At 34.1% G+C, this 21,317-nt stretch overlaps 3 protein-coding genes across 3 annotated transcripts; 2 read left to right on the top strand and 1 right to left on the bottom strand.

Annotated features, from left to right (window-relative positions):
- The first annotated feature begins 1,142 nt into the window (after positions 1 to 1,142).
- On the top strand, positions 1,143 to 6,767 carry LOC140968871 (uncharacterized). Its single transcript, XM_073430012.1, has 13 exons — positions 1,143 to 1,543; positions 1,668 to 1,780; positions 1,893 to 1,949; positions 2,938 to 3,033; positions 3,113 to 3,183; positions 3,808 to 3,850; positions 3,954 to 4,034; positions 4,113 to 4,172; positions 4,423 to 4,470; positions 5,173 to 5,273; positions 5,378 to 5,426; positions 5,572 to 5,616; positions 5,985 to 6,767. The coding sequence occupies exons 1-13, from the start codon at positions 1,210 to 1,212 to the stop codon at positions 6,516 to 6,518; spliced, it is 1,632 nt and encodes a 543-aa protein (XP_073286113.1). The 5' UTR covers positions 1,143 to 1,209; the 3' UTR covers positions 6,519 to 6,767.
- Positions 6,768 to 11,641: 4,874 nt separating this feature from the next.
- LOC140968875 (thioredoxin-like) lies at positions 11,642 to 13,453 on the top strand. Its single transcript, XM_073430016.1, has 2 exons — positions 11,642 to 12,002; positions 12,878 to 13,453. Exons 1-2 carry the CDS (start codon positions 11,771 to 11,773, stop codon positions 13,189 to 13,191), a joined length of 546 nt encoding a protein of 181 aa, XP_073286117.1. The 5' UTR covers positions 11,642 to 11,770; the 3' UTR covers positions 13,192 to 13,453.
- A 2,681-nt stretch (positions 13,454 to 16,134) lies between these two features.
- Positions 16,135 to 18,721, bottom strand: LOC140968883 (glycerol kinase-like). Its single transcript, XM_073430021.1, has 4 exons — positions 18,433 to 18,721; positions 17,968 to 18,189; positions 16,597 to 17,563; positions 16,135 to 16,505 (listed from the first exon to the last, which is right to left on the bottom strand). Exons 1-4 carry the CDS (start codon positions 18,564 to 18,566, stop codon positions 16,260 to 16,262), a joined length of 1,569 nt encoding a protein of 522 aa, XP_073286122.1. The 5' UTR covers positions 18,567 to 18,721; the 3' UTR covers positions 16,135 to 16,259.
- Positions 18,722 to 21,317: the final 2,596 nt, after the last annotated feature.

Below are 21,317 nucleotides of genomic sequence, written 5' to 3'. Positions count from 1 at the left end.
AATACAATATAATAGAGTATGTCTCATGACTTAAAAAGAAAAGTAACACTTTTAATGTAAAAATTACATTTTTTTCATGACTTGAATCGTACAGAATTTCAGGGAAATTTTTTTTGTGTGTAATATAATATAGTTGCCATACAAAAAAATGTACGACGACAATCTTTCGAGACTTCCAGGATAAAGAATTAAAGATACGCATATCAAATGGGAAATACTCTATGGATTAACAGGGGATACATATAGAAAAGCAAGGACGTGTCACTTGGTTATAGATTACATTATACATACATGCCGAGAACTCAATTCCGATTCAAGTCCAATTACTCGAATCTTGTTTGAAATTCGAAGGGATCTTCGGTTGTATGAAATAATGATATTTTGCAACATATAAAACTTGGATCCTAAATCTATAATACACTTTTTTTTTACAATTATAATTTCAGTTTTTGGAAAAAAGGAGGACCAATGAAGAATATGATCATGTTCAAGGAATTTTAATCTATTAACTTATATGATTTTAGGTTTTGATCATCTGAGTTTTAAAATATAGTTTTTATAGACCAACTTGTAATTTTGAGTATTATGGATCAACTATGGATGTGACGTCAAACAAGTCTATAATTTTCACATTGATATTTTCGGTGATAAGTTAACACTCCAAGAATTAAAGTTAAAAACAAAAAAAATCAAAATTTGTATACTGAAACAAAATTTGAAAAATTAATAGACAAAAAACCCCCAAAATAAGAAGTTAGCAGACAAATAAATTATTTTTCCCTTAATGTTTTATAAACATAAATAATGTAATTCACTAAACATTAATTATCGATGCAAGTATATTTCGATATTTTCATATTTATCCCAATCTATTTTTTGGAATATGATCATGATTCTATTTTTTAATTTGATTTAAAAACTAGCATTCAAAATAATTATCAAACTCCACAAAAAAGTAAAACACAGCAAATCTCACTGAAAATCATAATTAAAAAATGTAAATTATGGGTATAAAGCTCAAGAAAAAGTAACAAGAACCCTCTCCAGTCTAATGGTCTTAAAAAAAAAAAAAGGTACTATAATGGGCCTGAAGCCCAAGGAAAACGTGGCCTTTAGCCCAGAGAAAAAACAAAAGTGAGCAGCAGAAAGGAGAAATGGAAAATCAAACCTGATATTGTCGGTTTCCTGGCCGGCAACCGGCAAACTGCAATGGAAGGGCAGAGCATCCTCTATGAAACCCTAAGCCCTCTTGTCGCCACATCAACGGCGCCTATTCCTACGGTAGATTTCAAATCATACGTCGTATTCCGAAACCTGATTTCTCTCTCCTCTGCCCAATGTGCATCTCCAGAATCCTCCACGGTGGATTACTTCTCTCTCGAGGTTAACGAATTGGAGGAATCTAAAGAGAGTTCAGTTTTAACCGTTCCTCTCCCTCGGACGCCTGCGGAAGCTTCCACGTCGGCGCCAGATAGGACTCTCGAAGGCAACTGGTTTAGCTCCAAATCTCAATTCAAAAGCCCCATGCTTCGTCTCCACCGAGGTTTTAGTTTTCTCCTTTTTTGCTACATTAAACTATGCAATTTAGGTATGCTGACGCTTGAATAAAAGTTTGACTGCGTAATCTAGTAAACTTCACTGCTAATTATAAGATTGTATACGTTCAGAGATACTCGATTTTTGTAATTTTCTCTCGCCAACACCTGAGGAGCAAGGGTACCGAAATGCTGCTGTAGAATCTGTTTTTGATGTTATAAAATATATCTGGCCTAATGCTAAGGTATGTTAGATTTTTGTGCGTATGTGTATTTCGAGCTGTGGAGAAATGTTTTTTTTTTTTTTTTGGGTTAGCTGTGGACAAATGTTTATATGTGTGAAGGTGCGTCTTTCAGGCTGAAGTTTTTGGATCATTTAAAACGGGGCTTTATCTTCCATCTAGTGATATAGATGTAAGCTTGAATCTGTTTATTAGTCATTTCAATGATTTTTGTTACCAATTATTTTCTGAATTATTGACAAATATTCTCTGTTCAATTTGCAAGTTAGAGGTATAATTGTCTGCAAATGTGATATAACTGGCCAAAGTTATCAATTATTAATGAGATGTCATTTTATTTGGGGGCATTAAATGTGAACCATTGAATTCCGTTTTGGAAGGTTTCATTAAGAGAAAATGTATAAATGGCTTATTGAATGAACTTTTGCAAGTTGAATGTAAACCATGAATCTGGATCTGCGCTATTAAGTAGCATTTTTTCGCCAAAGGACACCGGGGAAATTATGGCAGACTACAATCAAAAGCCAAAATTTATGTGCTTATGGATATGGATTGATCAGCAATCACCCTGAGAAGTTCATGATAAATTTAATACTGAGAGAGATGTCAGAATGTGAGCCAAGGGCACTACTGATATTATTAGCTTTTGGCTGTCATCTTGTATTTCTTTACAGTATCATGGAATCTAAAGTTTTTTCATTTCATCAGGAGGGTTTGTGTTTGTCCCAAAATTTTAAATATATCCCTCTTGGACTGGTTTCTGAAGTTAAGTTACATAGATGCTAGATTGCCCTTCAACATATTGATATTTGAAAAGAGAGAAATAAATATACACGCTGCAATGCATCAGGGTCTTATGGCGTGTTCTTATATAAGAAAAACAAGTAGGGATTTATCGTCCTAAGTGTGAGTGGATTTCCCCGTTATAGAAATAACTATTAAAATTTTGATTTTTCCAATCCTAAAAGTTATATCTTTCTGGTTTGATTGTTATCAAATTGATTAAGACCATGGGTGAGCTCTAAATGAATTCCTGCTGGATAGATGTTATGGTAATTCACATTTATCTGATGGATTTTCTTGCGGATTCCGTGGCAGCAGATATCTTGTGATGAGCTAAAACGTAAGCAATCTGACATTGCTATGTGGTAATTGCGCAGGTTGTTATCTTGGGTTCAGATGTAAGTAGTCCCCAAACTGGTTTGTATGCTCTTTCCAGGGCTCTATCTCAAAGTGGGATTGCTAAGAAGATACAGGTATCATTTGTAGTTTGAATTTCACCATTGCTTGGTTTTCCACCGCTTATTCAAAATTTTTATTGTCTTCCTATATCAGGTTATTGCAAAGGCTCGGGTACCAATTATTAAATTTGTGGAGAAGAAAAGTGGTGTAGCATTTGATATAAGGTTAGGCCACTGTTTAGTTAGACTTGATAGGACTATTGAATGGTAATAAATTATAACATGTAGGTTGCCTTGGAGGAAAAATTAGAATGGCATTTGGTATAAGATTTGACTACTAATTTACTGGACTTCAAGGAAATCTTAAATGGTTTGTGAAAAATTTCTATATATTGGCTGTCTCACAACAGTTTGTTTGCCATCATTTTCCTTTTTCCCACAGAAGAATTGCAGTTCATTGCTAAGTATTTGTAATGCGCCTGCACCTATTTTGTTGATGTATTTACTTCATCATGTCTCGCATACATGTTAACACCTCTCTCATTGTCGATAGTAAAGATCGTTATTTTAACGTTTGCTAGTTTTAGGTTTCATCCTTCATTATGTGCTGGTGCATTTGTTTCTTGTATTTTTTCAACTGAAGAAAGAATTGCTGGGTCTTGGGAATGTGTTATTTGTTAATACTTTTCTGATTTGTATACTTTCTGTGTGGTGCATTCACATACTCGTGACTGCATTGTGTGACAACTAAGAACATGTATTGTACTTGGAAGAATACTGCTTCTTGAAGCTTCTTTGTTATGATCTTATTTCCTTGAGTGGGATTGACGTTGTATCTCTTGGTAACAGTTTTGATGCACATACTGGACCAAGAGCTGCTGAGTTTATAAAGGTTTTTTTGCTGTTGATTTATTTCATATTTATTTTCCTGTTGGATTTTTTTTGGTTTGCCTTGATGAAATATTCAAATTATTCGCATTTTTCTTATTATTCAGAATGCTGTATCTAAATGGCCTCCGCTACGACCATTGTGCCTTATATTGAAAGTCTTCCTACAGCAAAGAGAGCTAAATGAGGTGAAATTTCTTACTTTTTATTCTTGTTGACCTGCAAATAGATCTTACATTTCCTACAACTTGCCATTCTTTCTCTAGGTGTACACTGGTGGAATTGGCTCGTATGCACTCCTTTCCATGCTAGTAGCAATGTTGCGGGTAATTGCATTGTTTTTCCTCGTTTCAGGGCTATTAGGTCAATGTTGTTTTTCTCCCTTAGATGTTTTACTCTCCTTTTCAAAATGCCAAATGTAGAAATATTTTTATGCCGTTGTACTAGAAATTACTGTAGTGAGGAGTTCATATGTGAAATATAAAAACATTCAATATATATTCGTTCTTGACTTTTTGACAGAATTCCTATTTGTTGGATATTTTTGTTAATAATATAATTTTTTTCTCCTACCAGAACCGGCATGATCAAGCTTCCCTCGATGATAACCTGGGAGTTTTACTGGTATTATGATGCTATGCTAAAACCTTTCCATTTATGTAAATATTGAGAATCATTTCCCTATAAGTGGCATATTCTCAGGGGTACCAAATTACTTGCTGTTATCAAACACTTAGCTTATCCTTAATTGTAAAGATGAAGCACTACCATATTGGATGATTTAAGTTTTAGAATAATGCATTGATGATGTTGACTTCACAGGAGCAATATTGTTGTTTAGTGATATCTATTAATCCGCAAACTTCTAATTTATGTACTTTTGACAGCATTCATGCCATTATCGTTGACTTCACCAGATCCTGCTCTTTGTCAAGTACCAAATTCAATTTCTTTTTCATTAATTTGCCATTTTGTCTTCAATTTTTGAGAAGTTTTTGGAATGCAAATGTGTTAGATAAACTGCTGAAGAACATGGGGTCCATCCTCCCATTGATTTGTTTTCGCCTTGGAAGTCGTAAATAGCTTAATTTGTTTGAGCTAGTGAAAGATAGCGAAGCAATTTCCAGTGTTTTATGTGGTTCCTTGTGCTTGTAATTTTTATGAGCTTAAAGTATTAAATTTAAGGGTTGTCAATAATCCATGTTTTTTAGTAGCGATATGGCAGCATGCTTCATTTAGTCTCTATACTAAAGATGTGGTAGGTGCATGAGCTTCTGGTGTCATGTACAAAATTTCACGGACTTTCTGGTTTTTGGTGAAATATAGGTGAACTTTTTTGACTTGTATGGCCGCAAATTGAACACGGTTGATGTTGGTATTTCTTGCAATGGTGTGAGCACAACCTTCTTTCCAAAAAGTAGCAGAGGGTTAGAAGTTTTTGCATTATGTTAGGTGGTGTTAATTATTTATTTCTTATTTCTTATTTCTTATTTCTTATTTCTTATTTCTTATAGTGTTGCCTACTATTCAGATTTTCAGTTGAAGGCCGGCCTTCCCTTATCTCAATTGAAGACCCCCAGGTTATGTAATGAATTTTAGTCCGGTCTTCCACCACGTGTCTTTCAAACAAATCCCTGAAGTGAAAGGAAAACTGAAAGCTAGCCATTTTCCCGGAATAATATGATACACCATTTTATCACTTTTCCACGTATTTTTCTGTAACAGGTTCCAGATAATGATGTAGGGAAGAGCTCCTTTAACTATTATCAGGTAAAATTTTTGCAATAATTTTTAGGATCCTCTATTCCTTGTCTTCCTTCATTTTGGTTCAAAAACTGAATTGTTCCTTTATTACTTGCATTATGGTTCACTTGTAAATGATTGCCAGAAGTGTGTCGCCGTACATTAGTTTTTGAAAAGACGACCTCTTGCCCACGTGAATGGAAAAACAAGTTATCCTGTCATAATTTAGTGTTAACGGATGATCAATGCTTATTGTAATCTTTGAACATGCCAACTGGTTTCAGGCTTCTTTCTTGGATTTATGAATTGTTAAGACCGTTGCTCCCGTAGTTTATGGCTACTTCCTTTTTTCCTTGGAACTTTTATCGTCATTGTTGATCTCTAAACCTCTACAGGTCAGATCTGCTTTTTCCATGGCGTACTCTACTCTGACGAACGAGAAGGCTATATTGCGCCTTGGACCCAAGAAAAGCATTCTTGGTGCCCTCATACGACCAGATACCGTACTATTGGAACGAAAAGGAGGGTTGACTGATAATGCAACGTTTAATACCTTATTTCCTGGTGCTGGAGAGCCATTGGAACAACTCTTTGACATTCAGCAGGAGATTTATTGCAACTGGAGGTTAAATGATGAAGATGAAGAGCCACTTCCCCGTGGAAATGGAATTCCTGGCCAGCAGGACATAAAATCTTCCAGGGAAAAAAGGAAGTCCTCTAAGAATAACAATTCTACCAAGGAAGTTAATGGATCTGGTATCCAGGGTGTAGACAGATACGAAGAAAATGGTTCTATGACGGGGTCGAGAAAGAAGAAGAAGAGTGAAAAAAATGGTGATTTGAATAACTCGCGGACAAAGAAACAAAATTGGAAACACCGTCAAAGTTACAATAGCAGTCGGAACAGTCACTATGGATCTCGCTCTTAAAAGTCGCGTCAAGCGTAGCGTAAAAAATTGCGAAAGTTTTGTCCTGGCATACATAGTATGTTGGACTCAGTGGTGTGTATTATTGTCATGCTATTCTTTGGGTAAAAAAAACACACGCGCTCTGTGCTCTTTTGATTTTATGACTTATGTGATCTATTACAGATCGCATAATCATAAAATGTGAAAGTGGCGTTCTATTGTGGAGTTAGCGCTCGTCATATTTAATAGTTGAAACAAATTATTTTATTTTCTTAACCAAGTAATTTTCGAACGTATTTGAAAAGAAAATAGGGAATATTTTTCCATTTTAATTAAATTAACACACTCCACGACGATTACGCATTCTATTCTCTTCTATATATGCAAGCATATATTAATTAATACATATACACACGAGCATATGAGTGACACCTACGTACCCTTTTGAAATAGAAAAAAAATTACAGCATTTCTTTTACCATTTTTTTAATATTGTCTCATATAGAGTTTTTATTGAGATGAATTATGATGATGTTAGAAAATTAGTTGAAATTGATACATATGACAATCAAATAATGGTGTAATAGAAATGTGAAATTTGATACATATGATAATTAATTATTATTGATGTAATAGAGAATTCACCCATTGAACTTCAGCTGACACCAAACCAGCGGAACCTATCAACAACTTCCATCTTCCCAGTATAATGTATATACAATTTTTGAAAACCCTAGTATATAATATTGTTTAGCAACGAATATGATTAATCGCGGACCTCTGTTATATAATTAATATTTAAATAATTTTTTAAAGAGAATAAAGTATAATTTTTTCCCCCGAAAAAGAGTACTACTAAATGTGCATCTTTACACAATCGACGATTCAAAGGCATAAGTCGCTCATCTTTCCTAACAACAATTTCGAATGCCGATCTGCGACTCATCGCCGAGCTCCAGCTACACTAAGTCTTGGGTTCACTGTCCGGCGGGCGCGCTTGGTTCCCATGCATAGTATCGCCAATCGGTAAGGTTCCGGAGTGGAGTCATCGGAATTATTCCTTCTCGATATGTGTCCTCTGGCTTTCGAGGCAAACCCCTCGTTCAAATCCTCGACAAGCCTATGATCCAGGTACTTTTTGGACTGTGTTGCCAATTTCGGTTGCTTATGTTTCCGGATCAATTGGGTTTACGATTATTTTGCCATTGCTCATTTGATTTCTTTTACTTTTTGCAGAGAACATGGGAAAGAGCAAAATTGGCTGCGACATTGGACCATGTGCGTAAGGATCGATGTGTTTGGCTCAATTCCGTCAGCTCAACCGTGAGAACTTCTAACTTAAGTATTTGGTTTTTGTGATGGGTGATTCGGGGCTTCGTCATTTGAGTAGTTGTGGCGACAGATGACTTATACCTCAATTTCCATATTTGCTTCGTCTGGGGATTCAGGTATCAAACTGCCATCATTATATTGCACATGTTTCGCTTGCTTCATGTATCCAATATAAGACTCAGATCATAATATATGCTATGATATTGATGTTTGTGCTGAGCTTTGATTCTAAATATCTCAAGTCTATGCCGNTGTCAAGGCTCGACTGAAATCTCGATCTGCCAAGTTGTAGGCTATCATTGGATAGATTACTCCTACAATCTTGCCTGCACAGAGATTTCCTGAGATAGTTCCCAGCACTGAATCTTGAAGGTTCCCCATTCTTTTATCGCATATAGCAATATCAATGGGTGAATCTATACCTTCTTTAAAAGTAGTCCTTGCTACTTCGATCTTGAGTTTTTGTAATTCCTCCTTAATTTCTTCAGAAGGAATTAACTGCATCTCCATTCTATTTCCAGTAAGTTCCATTGGGATTGTCATTTCCCTTCTAGAAACTTTATAGATCAGATGATGCTTTCTGTTTCTTAGGCCAAGATTTCCTAAGAACTTTTCTACCTGTCCTGCAGAGAATCATTGATATCTCTGTAGACTAGGATTTTCTTTCATGATCATTTGGACCATGTTATGAGATATTGTTGTCTGGCTAAAGAACCCAGACAAATCCTCATGTGTTTCGTGTCAAAACACCTCGTTTTCAGTCAAATTCTGATTCAGTTCCATCAGATTCTTCCTGACTTAGGACTTCTTTTTCTTCATATATACTTTCATCTGAGGCAATGTCCTCAAATCGGTATACCTGAATAAGATCTTGGTAAAAACTGTCTCTTCAATATCCGGAGTTGAATCGAAGCGTTTAATACCTCTTTTTTCATTTTCTGGACAGTTAGTCGAGATATGTCCTCTTGCTCCAAATGTCCAGCAATTACAGTCCTTAAAACTCTCATTAGCTCGTTTATTAGCCCTTCTGAAAGTTTTCTTTGTAGGTGTTCTTCCTGTCCTCCGAGATGTACTCGATGCTTGGGAGGATATCCTACTCCTTGATGGTCCGCTTCTTTGTCCAGATTTATAAGATCTGACTTTTTGTCTAGACCATACTGTTCTTGGTTTCCAAGAACTTCTTCCACTTCTAGCATAAGGATGAGTTCTGAAACTTTTCCTTCTATGCTTTTGTGGTTTACTTCCAATAATTGTTGGAAGATCATTTTCTTTACAACACAAAGGAGTACTTTTATTAATACCCCTTAATCATTTGTAATTCTTTTGTAATGCTTCCAAATGACACCATTCCGCCAATTTTCCTTTGAGGAAAGAAGCTCTTCGTGCCAATGTATCTGGATTTCCAGGTACATATTCCCTTATGAGCATTTCTCTCCAGGGACTGGGCATTTTTGCGAAGAAAAGCTGCATAGCTGTATCTTCTTCAATTCCTGAATTCCATCTATATTTAGTGAATAACATAATGTATTCATCTACTAAACAGATGTCATGTAATTCAAGACTATACAGAGCTTGAGTATATTTCTTCCTCTTCTCTGTGTCTTGATTATTAAAATAGTCTACCCCTATAAATTGTGCTTTAAATATNAAGTGGCGTTCTATTGTGGAGTTAGCGCTCGTCATATTTAATAGTTGAAACAAATTATTTTATTTTCTTAACCAAGTAATTTTCGAACGTATTTGAAAAGAAAATAGGGAATATTTTTCCATTTTAATTAAATTAACACACTCCACGACGATTACGCATTCTATTCTCTTCTATATATGCAAGCATATATTAATTAATACATATACACACGAGCATATGAGTGACACCTACGTACCCTTTTGAAATAGAAAAAAAATTACAGCATTTCTTTTACCATTTTTTTAATATTGTCTCATATAGAGTTTTTATTGAGATGAATTATGATGATGTTAGAAAATTAGTTGAAATTGATACATATGACAATCAAATAATGGTGTAATAGAAATGTGAAATTTGATACATATGATAATTAATTATTATTGATGTAATAGAGAATTCACCCATTGAACTTCAGCTGACACCAAACCAGCGGAACCTATCAACAACTTCCATCTTCCCAGTATAATGTATATACAATTTTTGAAAACCCTAGTATATAATATTGTTTAGCAACGAATATGATTAATCGCGGACCTCTGTTATATAATTAATATTTAAATAATTTTTTAAAGAGAATAAAGTATAATTTTTTCCCCCGAAAAAGAGTACTACTAAATGTGCATCTTTACACAATCGACGATTCAAAGGCATAAGTCGCTCATCTTTCCTAACAACAATTTCGAATGCCGATCTGCGACTCATCGCCGAGCTCCAGCTACACTAAGTCTTGGGTTCACTGTCCGGCGGGCGCGCTTGGTTCCCATGCATAGTATCGCCAATCGGTAAGGTTCCGGAGTGGAGTCATCGGAATTATTCCTTCTCGATATGTGTCCTCTGGCTTTCGAGGCAAACCCCTCGTTCAAATCCTCGACAAGCCTATGATCCAGGTACTTTTTGGACTGTGTTGCCAATTTCGGTTGCTTATGTTTCCGGATCAATTGGGTTTACGATTATTTTGCCATTGCTCATTTGATTTCTTTTACTTTTTGCAGAGAACATGGGAAAGAGCAAAATTGGCTGCGACATTGGACCATGTGCGTAAGGATCGATGTGTTTGGCTCAATTCCGTCAGCTCAACCGTGAGAACTTCTAACTTAAGTATTTGGTTTTTGTGATGGGTGATTCGGGGCTTCGTCATTTGAGTAGTTGTGGCGACAGATGACTTATACCTCAATTTCCATATTTGCTTCGTCTGGGGATTCAGGTATCAAACTGCCATCATTATATTGCACATGTTTCGCTTGCTTCATGTATCCAATATAAGACTCAGATCATAATATATGCTATGATATTGATGTTTGTGCTGAGCTTTGATTCTAAATATCTCAAGTCTATGCCGAGCTGCCACCAACACCGCTCCAACTGGAAGAAGATCTTGAGCAGCCGAAGGTCCTTGAAAATGGATACAAAATGAAGGTGCCGGCAAGAATTGTTACCCTTGTTACTCTTCTATTTTCTTAATTTCCCTCACAACAATTTAAATTATTCGGAGGATTACTAGTCACTTTCCGCGATCTGCGGGTGATAAAAGTTGACCATGACTCCCATGGGGTTGATGTACCAGAAGATGTGGAGAAAAATAGAACATTACATTCGCAAAAGAAACCCGTCTTAGTTGCATAAACGCCTACAAATTAAACAGCTTCTTTCTTATGTTACAGCCACCTTCTTGTAGCCTTCACATCCTCGTGTTTTTATATTTCTCAAGTGAATGGCTTGAGGATAAGGGTGTGTTAAGATTTCATTTCTGGTGTTTGGGGAGGGGCTTGTTTGATAAATTTGAGTTTTTTTAATTAAAAAAAATATTATATTATTTTGTGAATAATGGAATTTAACTTAAAAAATGAATATTTATGTTGAAAGATCTGGAATGTGAAAATGAGACGCAAAATGGGATGATGAAACAAACACAACCAAATTAATAATGATTCATAGTCGTGGAAAACTTTGAATATTTCTAAGTGATATATGATTTCATAATTAATTCGTGTGTTTATTTCCTGCATCAAGAAAATATTTCATTTTGGGTCTGTAAATAATAAGCGGGGCCCAAATAGGCCAAATCCAATAGCTGAAACGGACATGTGTGGCGCACGTGATCCATTAACAACAATGAACCGAAGCAACTCCTCCTCGTCCTCATCCCTTCATAGCATCAAACAAACTCCACTCCACCACAAGCGCTCACTCACTTCCCATTTATCCACACCTCTCACGCACCAGCACATTTACTGTGTGAAACAATATTCTCTCCATGGCTGGTGTGCTGGAAACCCTAGCTGTCCCACGCGCCTCCTCTCTCCCCTCGGCTTCCTTGGCTCCAAGTGCCGGATCCGCCGCATCTCGCCGCTCCGTGGTCCTATTCTCTGGATTCAGAGGTCTTAAGATCCAGTCGACTCGCTCTTCCACGTCGCCGAATTTCATTTCGAAACCTACTGGCCGCGGTGGTCGAGTCGTCTGTGAGGCACAAGACACGGCTGTCGTAGGTTAGGATTCTTCTTCCTCGTGTGTTTCTGGCTGAATACAACGTTTTACTATTTTGTGGATGAGGCTTGATTTTTGGTGTGCGTCGGTTAATTGGATGTCGCTGAAACTCTGTTGCTGTTGTGTGTGATAACGTCAACTGATTTGTTGCTTTGACTGGTTTAACAGGGACACTATGTTCAGTTCTAGGAGCAAAATTGATATGTAGTTGGCTAATCTTTTATGTCGTTTTTATCTGATGGAATAGTTTTAGTATGAAAGTTTAAACTCGATGCTTGTAGCTGTTGGAGCTTGTAGATTCCTATGGCTTGAAGCTTGGTGATGAAATGTCGACGATGAGAAATTGATTCTCTTATGTTCATGGCGTGTGTTCGTTATACCTTGAATTACATTTGATTCTTTCTATTCAATTACACCATTCAGTAATTTTGGTTGTCTTTTTCCTTGGCTTGAGTTGTGATGAATGTGTTGTCAGTCAAAGTAATTGTACTTGGTTGAGGATATTGCTAGGATACCTGACATGCTTGATTTTGATATTCTTCATTATCAGTCTCTGTCAGCTCTCATTTCCACTTCCCCTCCTACCGTTTTCGTTTTTGCGCTTTCATTATCAATCTGTGGTCTGCAAAAAATAACCTATAGTTTAGCCAGTTACAGGCCGATCCTTTTTAACAATAATTTTCTGCATTTCTTGTTAAAGGCGGCTGAATGATGAATCTTTTACCCTCTTATTGGCTCAAAATATCTTTACTGTTAAATAATACAGTACATTCAATTGTGAAAATTATTGTGAATCTTTTTATTGTGCTGTAATAGTTTCGCTTGCTCTAATGTTGAGTATGAACAACAGCATCATCTTTATTTCTTTAAACTATAGTGCCTGCTGTTACTGATGCAACCTGGCAATCTCTGGTGATCGGGTCTGATTTACCTGTTTTGGTTGAATTTTGGGCTCCATGGTGTGGACCCTGCCGCATCATACACCCCGTCATCGACAAACTGGCCAAGGATTATACCGGAAAACTCAAATGCTACAAGGTTAACACCGATGACAGCCCTTCAATAGCAACTCAATATGGGATCCGAAGCATCCCAACTGTCTTAATCTTCAAGGACGGGGAGAAGAAAGATGCGGTCATAGGTGCAGTTCCAGAGTCGACACTAACTACCTGCATAGAAAGATTCGTGTGAAATGGTAATTCTACAAGTCTGTCTTCAGGGAAGCTCTCTCTCTCACATTTGTCTCTTTCCTTTTACCCACTGCAACCATTGCTCTAAGAAACTATAGATAAATTTCATGTATAGTTGATGAGTGTTGATCCACTTTATGTCATGTTTTCTACAATATAATGTTAATTATTAAATTATTTGTATCCTCAATGTTGCTTTGCCCGATTCTTCCAATCTGATTCTGATCTTGTATATTTTTCTCGAAGATCATCTTTTATTCTCACCAGGCACCATCAATGAAGTTGGATACAGCTTCACCCCATTTTCAAGATTACTTATTTGTAATCTCGTTTCTCCTGATAATAAATGACGCCCCCGACTCGACTCTTGAGTTTTGAACTATTTTCAGCTACTATGCAGTAGTAGCCTAATGCCTATACTATGATCGATCACATGGACCCGCCCACCTTTAAACGATCTTGAGTTGGAAGGGCCGAAGCCCAAGTTATATATTACCTGGAGGAATTGTTAAGAAAATGCTTTGCTTTTGTCTGATGACCAGTAAATGAATTCGAGAAGAGGAAATTAAAATAACAAATGGATTTAATTTAATATTTCTGTTTCATGTACACCCCGAAGTTTGAGGTCAATCCCTGTAAGTAAGAAAATGTTTTCTGCACTACCTGATTCACAAGGAAATTTTTCTTGCACTCTATGGGCCTATATGTCCTTTGCAATGTAAAAAATATGCACAAATAATTTAATATATAGTGTATGTTTATAAGTTTTAGTACCAACTATTTCAAATCTTATATAAAAAGAGGTGTACGGAGTATAAAAATATTTGACATGTATTGTGCTTTACATATCATTTCTCTAAAATTGAAAGTGTAAATCATCATTTTGTATCCAATTTGAGTTTATTGATATCATAAAATAGTACTCGAAGATGTCTGATCTATATGTTGATTTAATATTTTTTACTTAAACATTTCTTAAATTAGTACTCGAAGATGTATGGTAAGTGTTGATATTGATATAAAAAAAATCAATTAATATTCAAAATTTTATTTTTCATACCATATCTGAATAATTGATACTAAAATATTATATATCATTAATATAATTTTAATATTTTGTATCGATTTTTATTCGTGAAAAGACATGTAAGCTCCGAAAGTAATTAAATTTTTTTGTACAAATTTGGGAGTGCATAAATATTTTTTTCATGTTAAAGACTAACTCCAAAATATAAGAAGATGTATTGGTTCTAGATTTTTAGTGACATTTGTGGAGTTTAAATGTTCACGGGTATTCAATATATATATTTTTTATATACTCTATAAAAGTAGAAGTATCCAATATAAATTTTTGTAGACTACTCTCCAAAAGTCTAGAGGCGTTCAAAATGTCAATAGATTTTTAACAAATTCATGAAATTCTTTTAAGTAAAAGAATTAAATCATAAGGTACAATTATAAAATGTAAATCAAGACTTGAATAAACATTTAATTGAGAAATATTTCAAACTCACATACTCATTTTCATTAATATTAAAAAATAATATCAATACAAATACTAATCAATTAATTCTTTCTCCTCCATACATTTTTCCTTTGGACTTTTTAAAGGCATATTTCTTTTATTGCTAATAATAATTCAAAATCAAAATTATTAATATTATTCATTTTATTTTTCGAGTTCTGGTCACGAAATTTCGTGTAATTTAAAATTATATTTATTAAAAAAATTAATAAAAATTTATTACACTAGATAACAGAAAATTATAATATTTTATTGGCTCATAAATTGAAAATAATAATAATTATTTTAAATAAGTAAATTTAGTTTTTTAAATTAATTATTATATAATATGTTTAATTATTTTCTATAATTTTAGTTAATCTATTTCTTAATTTTGATTATAACACAAAATTCATACATAAGATATAAATTTTTTTATTCACATGTGTGTACATATATGATTAAACATATTGAATTGTTTATCATCAACGTAAATTAAGTCAATACTTAAAAAATATTTATATTGAAAAATAAAAAATTTTAACTAAATAAAATTTATTATCGGTTAGTTCAAAGAAATTTAAAAAAACCATAATTATAAATTACATATTTAACTAAGTTCTATGAAAAAATTTACAAATGTAAATAAAAATTTTCTAAAATAAATCTATCAGCACAAAAGTCTATTATTTTTAAAAAAATCAATATACTTCATAATATATTTAAAGACCATTTACCCAAAAAAGAAAGTCCTATATATTTAATTAGGAAAACAACAAAATATAATATCTATGAGATGAGGGTTATCCTATGCAATCCATGTTTGTTGATTATAAGCTAGATATTATTAATGTATGGTATAGATATATTAGAAAATGCAGATTATTTTATTCATTAAGCCATTTTACCGTATCTCAATTGATGACTATTTGTGACGTTATTATCCTTTCCTAGCGATTTTGCACTAATTCGAGGACGTCTGGTTGAATTTTAGTGCATCATGATTATTGCTACAAACATTATTTTTTATAAAAAAAATATTATTTTTATGATAAATTTGTATGGAGTTGATTCATCTCAAGACTAAAAATATATGAGATCGTCTCACAAAAGATCTATTCATTCAACATAGTAATTAAAGTCTATCGGCTGCTCGTCCACGGTTCTAGCAATTGATTTTTATGATTAGGACTTATCGCTCACAGATATAAAATTTTATTATCAAACATTATCCAAAAACAATTTTGGGAAAAAAAATGTAACATATATAAAAGTACAATGTTAAGAACCTCGTTACGATATCATAAATCTCTTCAAAAAAAATTGAACCGAAAATAGACAGAGGTAAAATGAAGAGCATGTATTACAAAAGATGCAAGTCAGGTCTTGAAGAAAGTAATTAAATGCTTTATATCCAAAGGAACAAGAAATTTCACGAAATGCATCAGCAGAAGTAGTCGCATCCTTTATTTCTCCATTTCCCATGAAATATAACTATCTTTTGGGATGTAAATAAACAAGAGAATAGATAAATCAAACGAGATCGTGGAATGAAGCAATTCAAATTACAGAGAAAGATCAGCCAAGTCAAAAGTTCTTGAAATTGCTTTGCACCAAGAATCCACCTTCTTCTTCCTCAATTCCTCATCCATGATGGGGACAAACTTGGTGTCTTTTTTTGCCTTCTCGCCTGAAGAAAATATTTCGTCTTCAGTCCAAACACCAACAGCTAATCCAGCAGCATAAGCCGCCCCAAGAGCAGTTGTCTCTATATCACCTGGTCTCACAACTGGGTTTCCTATCAAGTCCGCCTGTACATCTCAAAACCAGACTTTTAGGAATTGATTTCATAACTGTGTCCTAAAGAAACCGTTAGGAACCAGAGTTGCAAGAAGGTAATACCTGAATTTGCATCAGTAAATTGTTGACGGTGGCACCACCATCCACTCTAAGTAAAAACTCTCCTTTCTCATTCTCAGCCTCGCCCTTCTCTCCAGCGTCCTTGTTCATCGAATCCAACACATCTTTCACTTGAAAACACATGCTCTCCAGCACGGCTCGAGCAATGTGGGATTTGTTTGTAAACCTAGTGATTCCTATACAAACCCCACGAGCATCATCACGCCACCATGGCGCAAATAAACCATTAAATGCAGGTACAAAATATACCCCCCCAGATGAGTCAACCTGCAAAGCCAACTCCTCAATCTCACTAGCAGTTTTGATTATGCCTAGACTGTCCCTAAGCCATTGAACTGCCGCACCAGCTATGGCAATCGAGCCCTCTAGTGCATAGTTTATGGGGGCTTTTGGCCCGAGTTTATAAGCCAAGGTCGTTAGAAGCCCATGTTTCGACTGTACTATCTCTTCCCCGGTATTAAGAAGTATAAAAGCCCCGGTCCCATATGTGCTTTTAGCTTCGCCTTTCCGGCATGCTTGCCCCACCATTGCTGCATGCTGATCACCGAGACATCCAGAAATCGGGATGCCAGGTATCGGCCATCCTTTGCTTATATCCCCAATTATCTCAGCATTACTGATAATTTTAGGCAAGATCTCAACTGGGATCCCCAGAGTATTCAAAGTTTGTTTATCCCAATCTAGTGTTTTGAGGTTCATTAACATGGTTCTGGAAGCATTTGACACGTCAGTGACATGCAAACCATTTTCTTTTCCTCCTGTCAAATTCCAAATCAACCATGTATCTATGGTGCCAAACAATGCATCTCCTCGTTTCACCGCCTCCTTTACGGCTTCCACATTTTCCAACAACCACAACAGCTTCAAAGCACTGAAATAAGTGCTTATTGGCAAACCACATGTCTCTACAAAATGAGTTCTTCCACCTGGTAACTCTTTCTCCAATTTTCTAGAAGAAAAATACAAAAAAGAAATCCCACACCAGTGTCATCTAACAATAAAGGTTCTGAACTATGCAATCCAGAAATGGAAATCTATTTGACATGAAAATATAAAATTATTTGGCAAATCACACATGAATTTTTTCTTCAGGGTCACTTCCACGAGTCATGACCAGCCTCTTTTCACTCAGTGGTGCTTCACGATACAAAGTCCGTCATATGGTAATTAATCAAAGAAATGCTAGTGAATGAAAATTTATGCTTTTTTCCCAATAAAAGCTTCAGAACACACTTCTCAACACCAAGATGACAGAAGTAATCATAGCCCAATTCGGATACTATCGCTAAACAACAAAAGAACAACAAGTAGGCTAAAAGTAATTATATCTTTGATCCAAAATTGAAGAATTACCTGCAGATAGAACTGGTACGTGCATCCATCCAAACAATAGCATTGTAGAGAGGGGAGCCGGTGGATTTGCTCCAAACAACAGTTGTTTCTCTCTGATTCGTAAGACCGATGGCTTTCAATCCACTGTCAACATTACAGCCTGCAGCTGTGGCTTTATCAACAGCCTTTGCAATACAGAGTCTCACGCTTTCGAGAATCTCCATTGGATCATGCTCAACCCATCTACAAAATACTCAAAATCAACCACAATGGTACTTCCTACTCGAAGTTCATTAATTTATATTAAACATATGCTCTTATTAACAGGCCTCTGAAACTGGATTTGTTAGCTGAAAATACATCAGTTACCAAAACTGTTTATTCAAAGAAAAACGCATACAACCCAGAAAACAAAACAGCTATAAACCACGAGAAAATTAAAAAAAAAATGCAATCTTCAAACAATTTAAAGTTAAAAGAATTTACCCAGATTGAGGATAGAACTGGGTGAACTCGACTTGGTGAGATCCAATGGGCTGCGCGGCCCGATCGTAGATTATGAATCTTGTGCTGGTGGTGCCTTGATCGATCGAACCAACGAATACATCTTCCCCGGACATTTTGGTAGCGGTATCAGTTTCTTGAGAATGGCGATGGTGTTGAATGTTGATCCAAGGATTTTATTGAATAAAATTTGCGCGATGATTTGATATCATTTATAAATTATTATTTAAAGATTGAATATTTGAACAGTTGTATCTTCACTGATTCCAATTTTCCCTTTATATGGATACATGGATTTTATCAAATTTTTGTGTTGACTTTGGATAAGACTGACGTTCCTGTTTGTTAAACAGTGGTTGGCTGAATTTAATATTCCTGTCATCAATCATTATGTATAAACCTATTAGAGGTTTTTTTTATTATTATTATGAGTGATATATTCATTCAAAAATTTAAAAATTTTGATGTAATCAAAAATTGTGATTATCCGATTACTCTGCAGGTTTGTAAATGAATCCAAGTAATCTTAAAAAGATAATACAGCTAGCTCGTAAACGAATCCAAGTAACTAGTGGAGAGAAATCTTTGTGGGATATCACATGTGTCATAAACAAACGTCAGAGGCGCCGGGGTCGGGGTCGGGGTTTTTTCGACATAGACACTCCGACGTTCAAGTTAGAAAATAATTTAAAGATGTTATTTAAGAACTAAAAATTTTTAAGTATAAAATCATCCACTTCTTGAATAATGAGAATCCTCCCCTATTTATAGATCTTTTTGTAGTGCATAACGGGTTTCAGCTTTTATAATTAATTTAGGACTCAATAATGAATTGAATAATTAAATTGGGTCATTACTCATCAAACATAGAAATAAATAATTATTAAATTTGAAAATAAAAAAAATTTTTATAATAGATAAGTATAAAGTTATTTGCATTCATATTCTGACAGTTATATTCATTATCAAATATAAAAATTATAACATTTCAATGGAGATGAGTGTCAAATATATAAAACATAGAGAAAGTTAACGAAAATTACTCGATAAATATTTCAACTATAGTCACACACCACGCCCAAAGAACTACGGATATTTTATGATGAACACAGCATACACATGAGATAGTTTTAGAAAAGAAAATGCAAGCCTTAGATAGTTAATGACATGGATCAATAAAATCAGATACCAAAAAAATTTATCACCTTGGAGGATCTTAAAAGGTTTTTTTTTTTTAAATTTAATATTTTCACGTATTTTTTTTTATTTCCTAAATTATGGGGTGGTATTTCCTAAATTATGGGGTAGAGAGGGCTCGAACTTAAGTTATTTAAAGGGAGAACGTGGTTGAGACCATTTAAGACAAAGTCCGGTGTCAATATTTTCACGTAATTAATATGAAAAAAGAAAGGCTTATAATTTTTAATTTTCGAGGAATCATAATTTTCGTGATCTTTTGGAGGAGATCACGCGAGGCCCGTGAATCCAATTTTCTGTTTTTTTGGGGGGAAAACTGAAAAAATCCACGATATTTTTTTGTTTCTACGCATGATGACGTATTAAATATTTGGACTACTTATTAATTGTTTAATGTTGTGGTTGACTCCTTTGTTCAACCTTATCTAACCTCATAGTGGATCGATTTTATGATATTAATTAGTTTTTATGAAAATATTTTATTCATTTAAAAATATAATATTTTTAAATGTAATTTACTCTACTTCAAACATTCAAAAATTCACGTATTATCTCTACAAATCACACATTTAATGTAATTTCATTATCTTTATCCAAATAATAATCAAGACTAACAAAATTTTATAAAACAACTAAATCTATTAATGATCATGATTTATATACATAATAATAATTATTTCGTCGTTTGCTAGTAGTTTTAATTCACATATATTGTATATAAAGATTGATGCTCTTGGTGGCTTGGCTTTATGTTACTAATTAATTTTTACGAAAATAACTTATTCATTTAGATAAATGATATTTTCACATAATTTACTCATAATTATAATATCTAATCTACTTAAAAAATTCACACATGTAGTTAACAAATAATACTTATATATATAAATAAAAACTCTTATGAGATGGTTTCATGAGTCAATTTTGTAATATGAATTTTTTATTTGAATAATATTTTTTTATGTCAAATATATAAAGTTTATACTGATTAATTTAATCTCTTGATATTCTTTGATAACAATTTTACGCTTCATCCGTGGCATGGCAGAACAATTTGATGGAGTGACTTTGAGAATAAAATAAATAAAGAGAAGCTACGGATGGATAAGATTTAAAGGGACCCAATGGAAGGCTTCTGCCCATTTCATCTTTATCCACTCCTCATGGCATTGAGGAATCAATTAGTTTTTTTTTTTTTTTTTTTTTTAAGATTCAATTCGTTGTGCAATTAAAAAAAATGAATTTTTAGGGAGTTTTCTATGTGTATATATACATCGAAAAATCCCTAAAATATACATAATAATTAATTTATTAAAATGTCCATTTATCATAAGTCTCAAGTTTGAGATTATCTATTGAGTTCGAGTTTAATTATAACAAATCTTTCTATCAAGTTGAATAAAATTGTTATAATAAATAATAATTCCCGTATGAGACGGAATAATAATTTTTTATGAATTGAGTCAGACAGAAGATATATCTTATAAAATTGACCTGTTAGACTATCTTATAGAAGTTTTTGCACAATATGTAATGGCGAGGTTTAAAAAATTTATCAGAATTTTATTTTTTACTATGTAGATGTTGTGATTAATACATGTGCTTGAGTTATTTTAAACCTGTTACTTATCATTAAACCAAAATAATCGGTTATATTTTCCATGAGATGG

The sequence above is a fragment of the Primulina huaijiensis genome, unplaced genomic scaffold (genome assembly GCF_012295235.1).
Source record: "Primulina huaijiensis isolate GDHJ02 unplaced genomic scaffold, ASM1229523v2 scaffold38229, whole genome shotgun sequence".
Lineage (NCBI taxonomy): Eukaryota > Viridiplantae > Streptophyta > Magnoliopsida > Lamiales > Gesneriaceae > Primulina > Primulina huaijiensis.
The sequence above is the reverse complement of the archived record's forward strand: the minus strand, read 5'-3'. Positions and strand labels throughout refer to the sequence as shown.

Bases quoted from the DNA above. Each gene is read 5' to 3' on its own strand.
- LOC140968883 (XM_073430021.1), bottom strand. From the start codon at position 18,566: ATGTCCGGGGAAGATGTATTCGTTGGTTCGATCGATCAAGGCACCACC. The intron at 18,190-18,432 runs GTAAATTCTTTT...AGTATTTTGTAG, and splicing joins CAGTTCTATCCTCAATCTGG to ATGGGTTGAGCATGATCCAA. The intron at 17,564-17,967 runs GTAATTCTTCAA...TTTTTCTTCTAG, and splicing joins CGTACCAGTTCTATCTGCAG to AAAATTGGAGAAAGAGTTAC.
- LOC140968871 (XM_073430012.1), top strand. From the start codon at position 1,210: ATGGAAGGGCAGAGCATCCTCTATGAAACCCTAAGCCCTCTTGTCGCC. The intron at 3,184-3,807 runs GTTAGGCCACTG...TCTTGGTAACAG, and splicing joins GGTGTAGCATTTGATATAAG to TTTTGATGCACATACTGGAC. The intron at 5,274-5,377 runs GTTAGAAGTTTT...CCTACTATTCAG, and splicing joins TTTCCAAAAAGTAGCAGAGG to ATTTTCAGTTGAAGGCCGGC.
- LOC140968875 (XM_073430016.1), top strand. From the start codon at position 11,771: ATGGCTGGTGTGCTGGAAACCCTAGCTGTCCCACGCGCCTCCTCTCTC. The intron at 12,003-12,877 runs GTTAGGATTCTT...TTTAAACTATAG, and splicing joins ACAAGACACGGCTGTCGTAG to TGCCTGCTGTTACTGATGCA.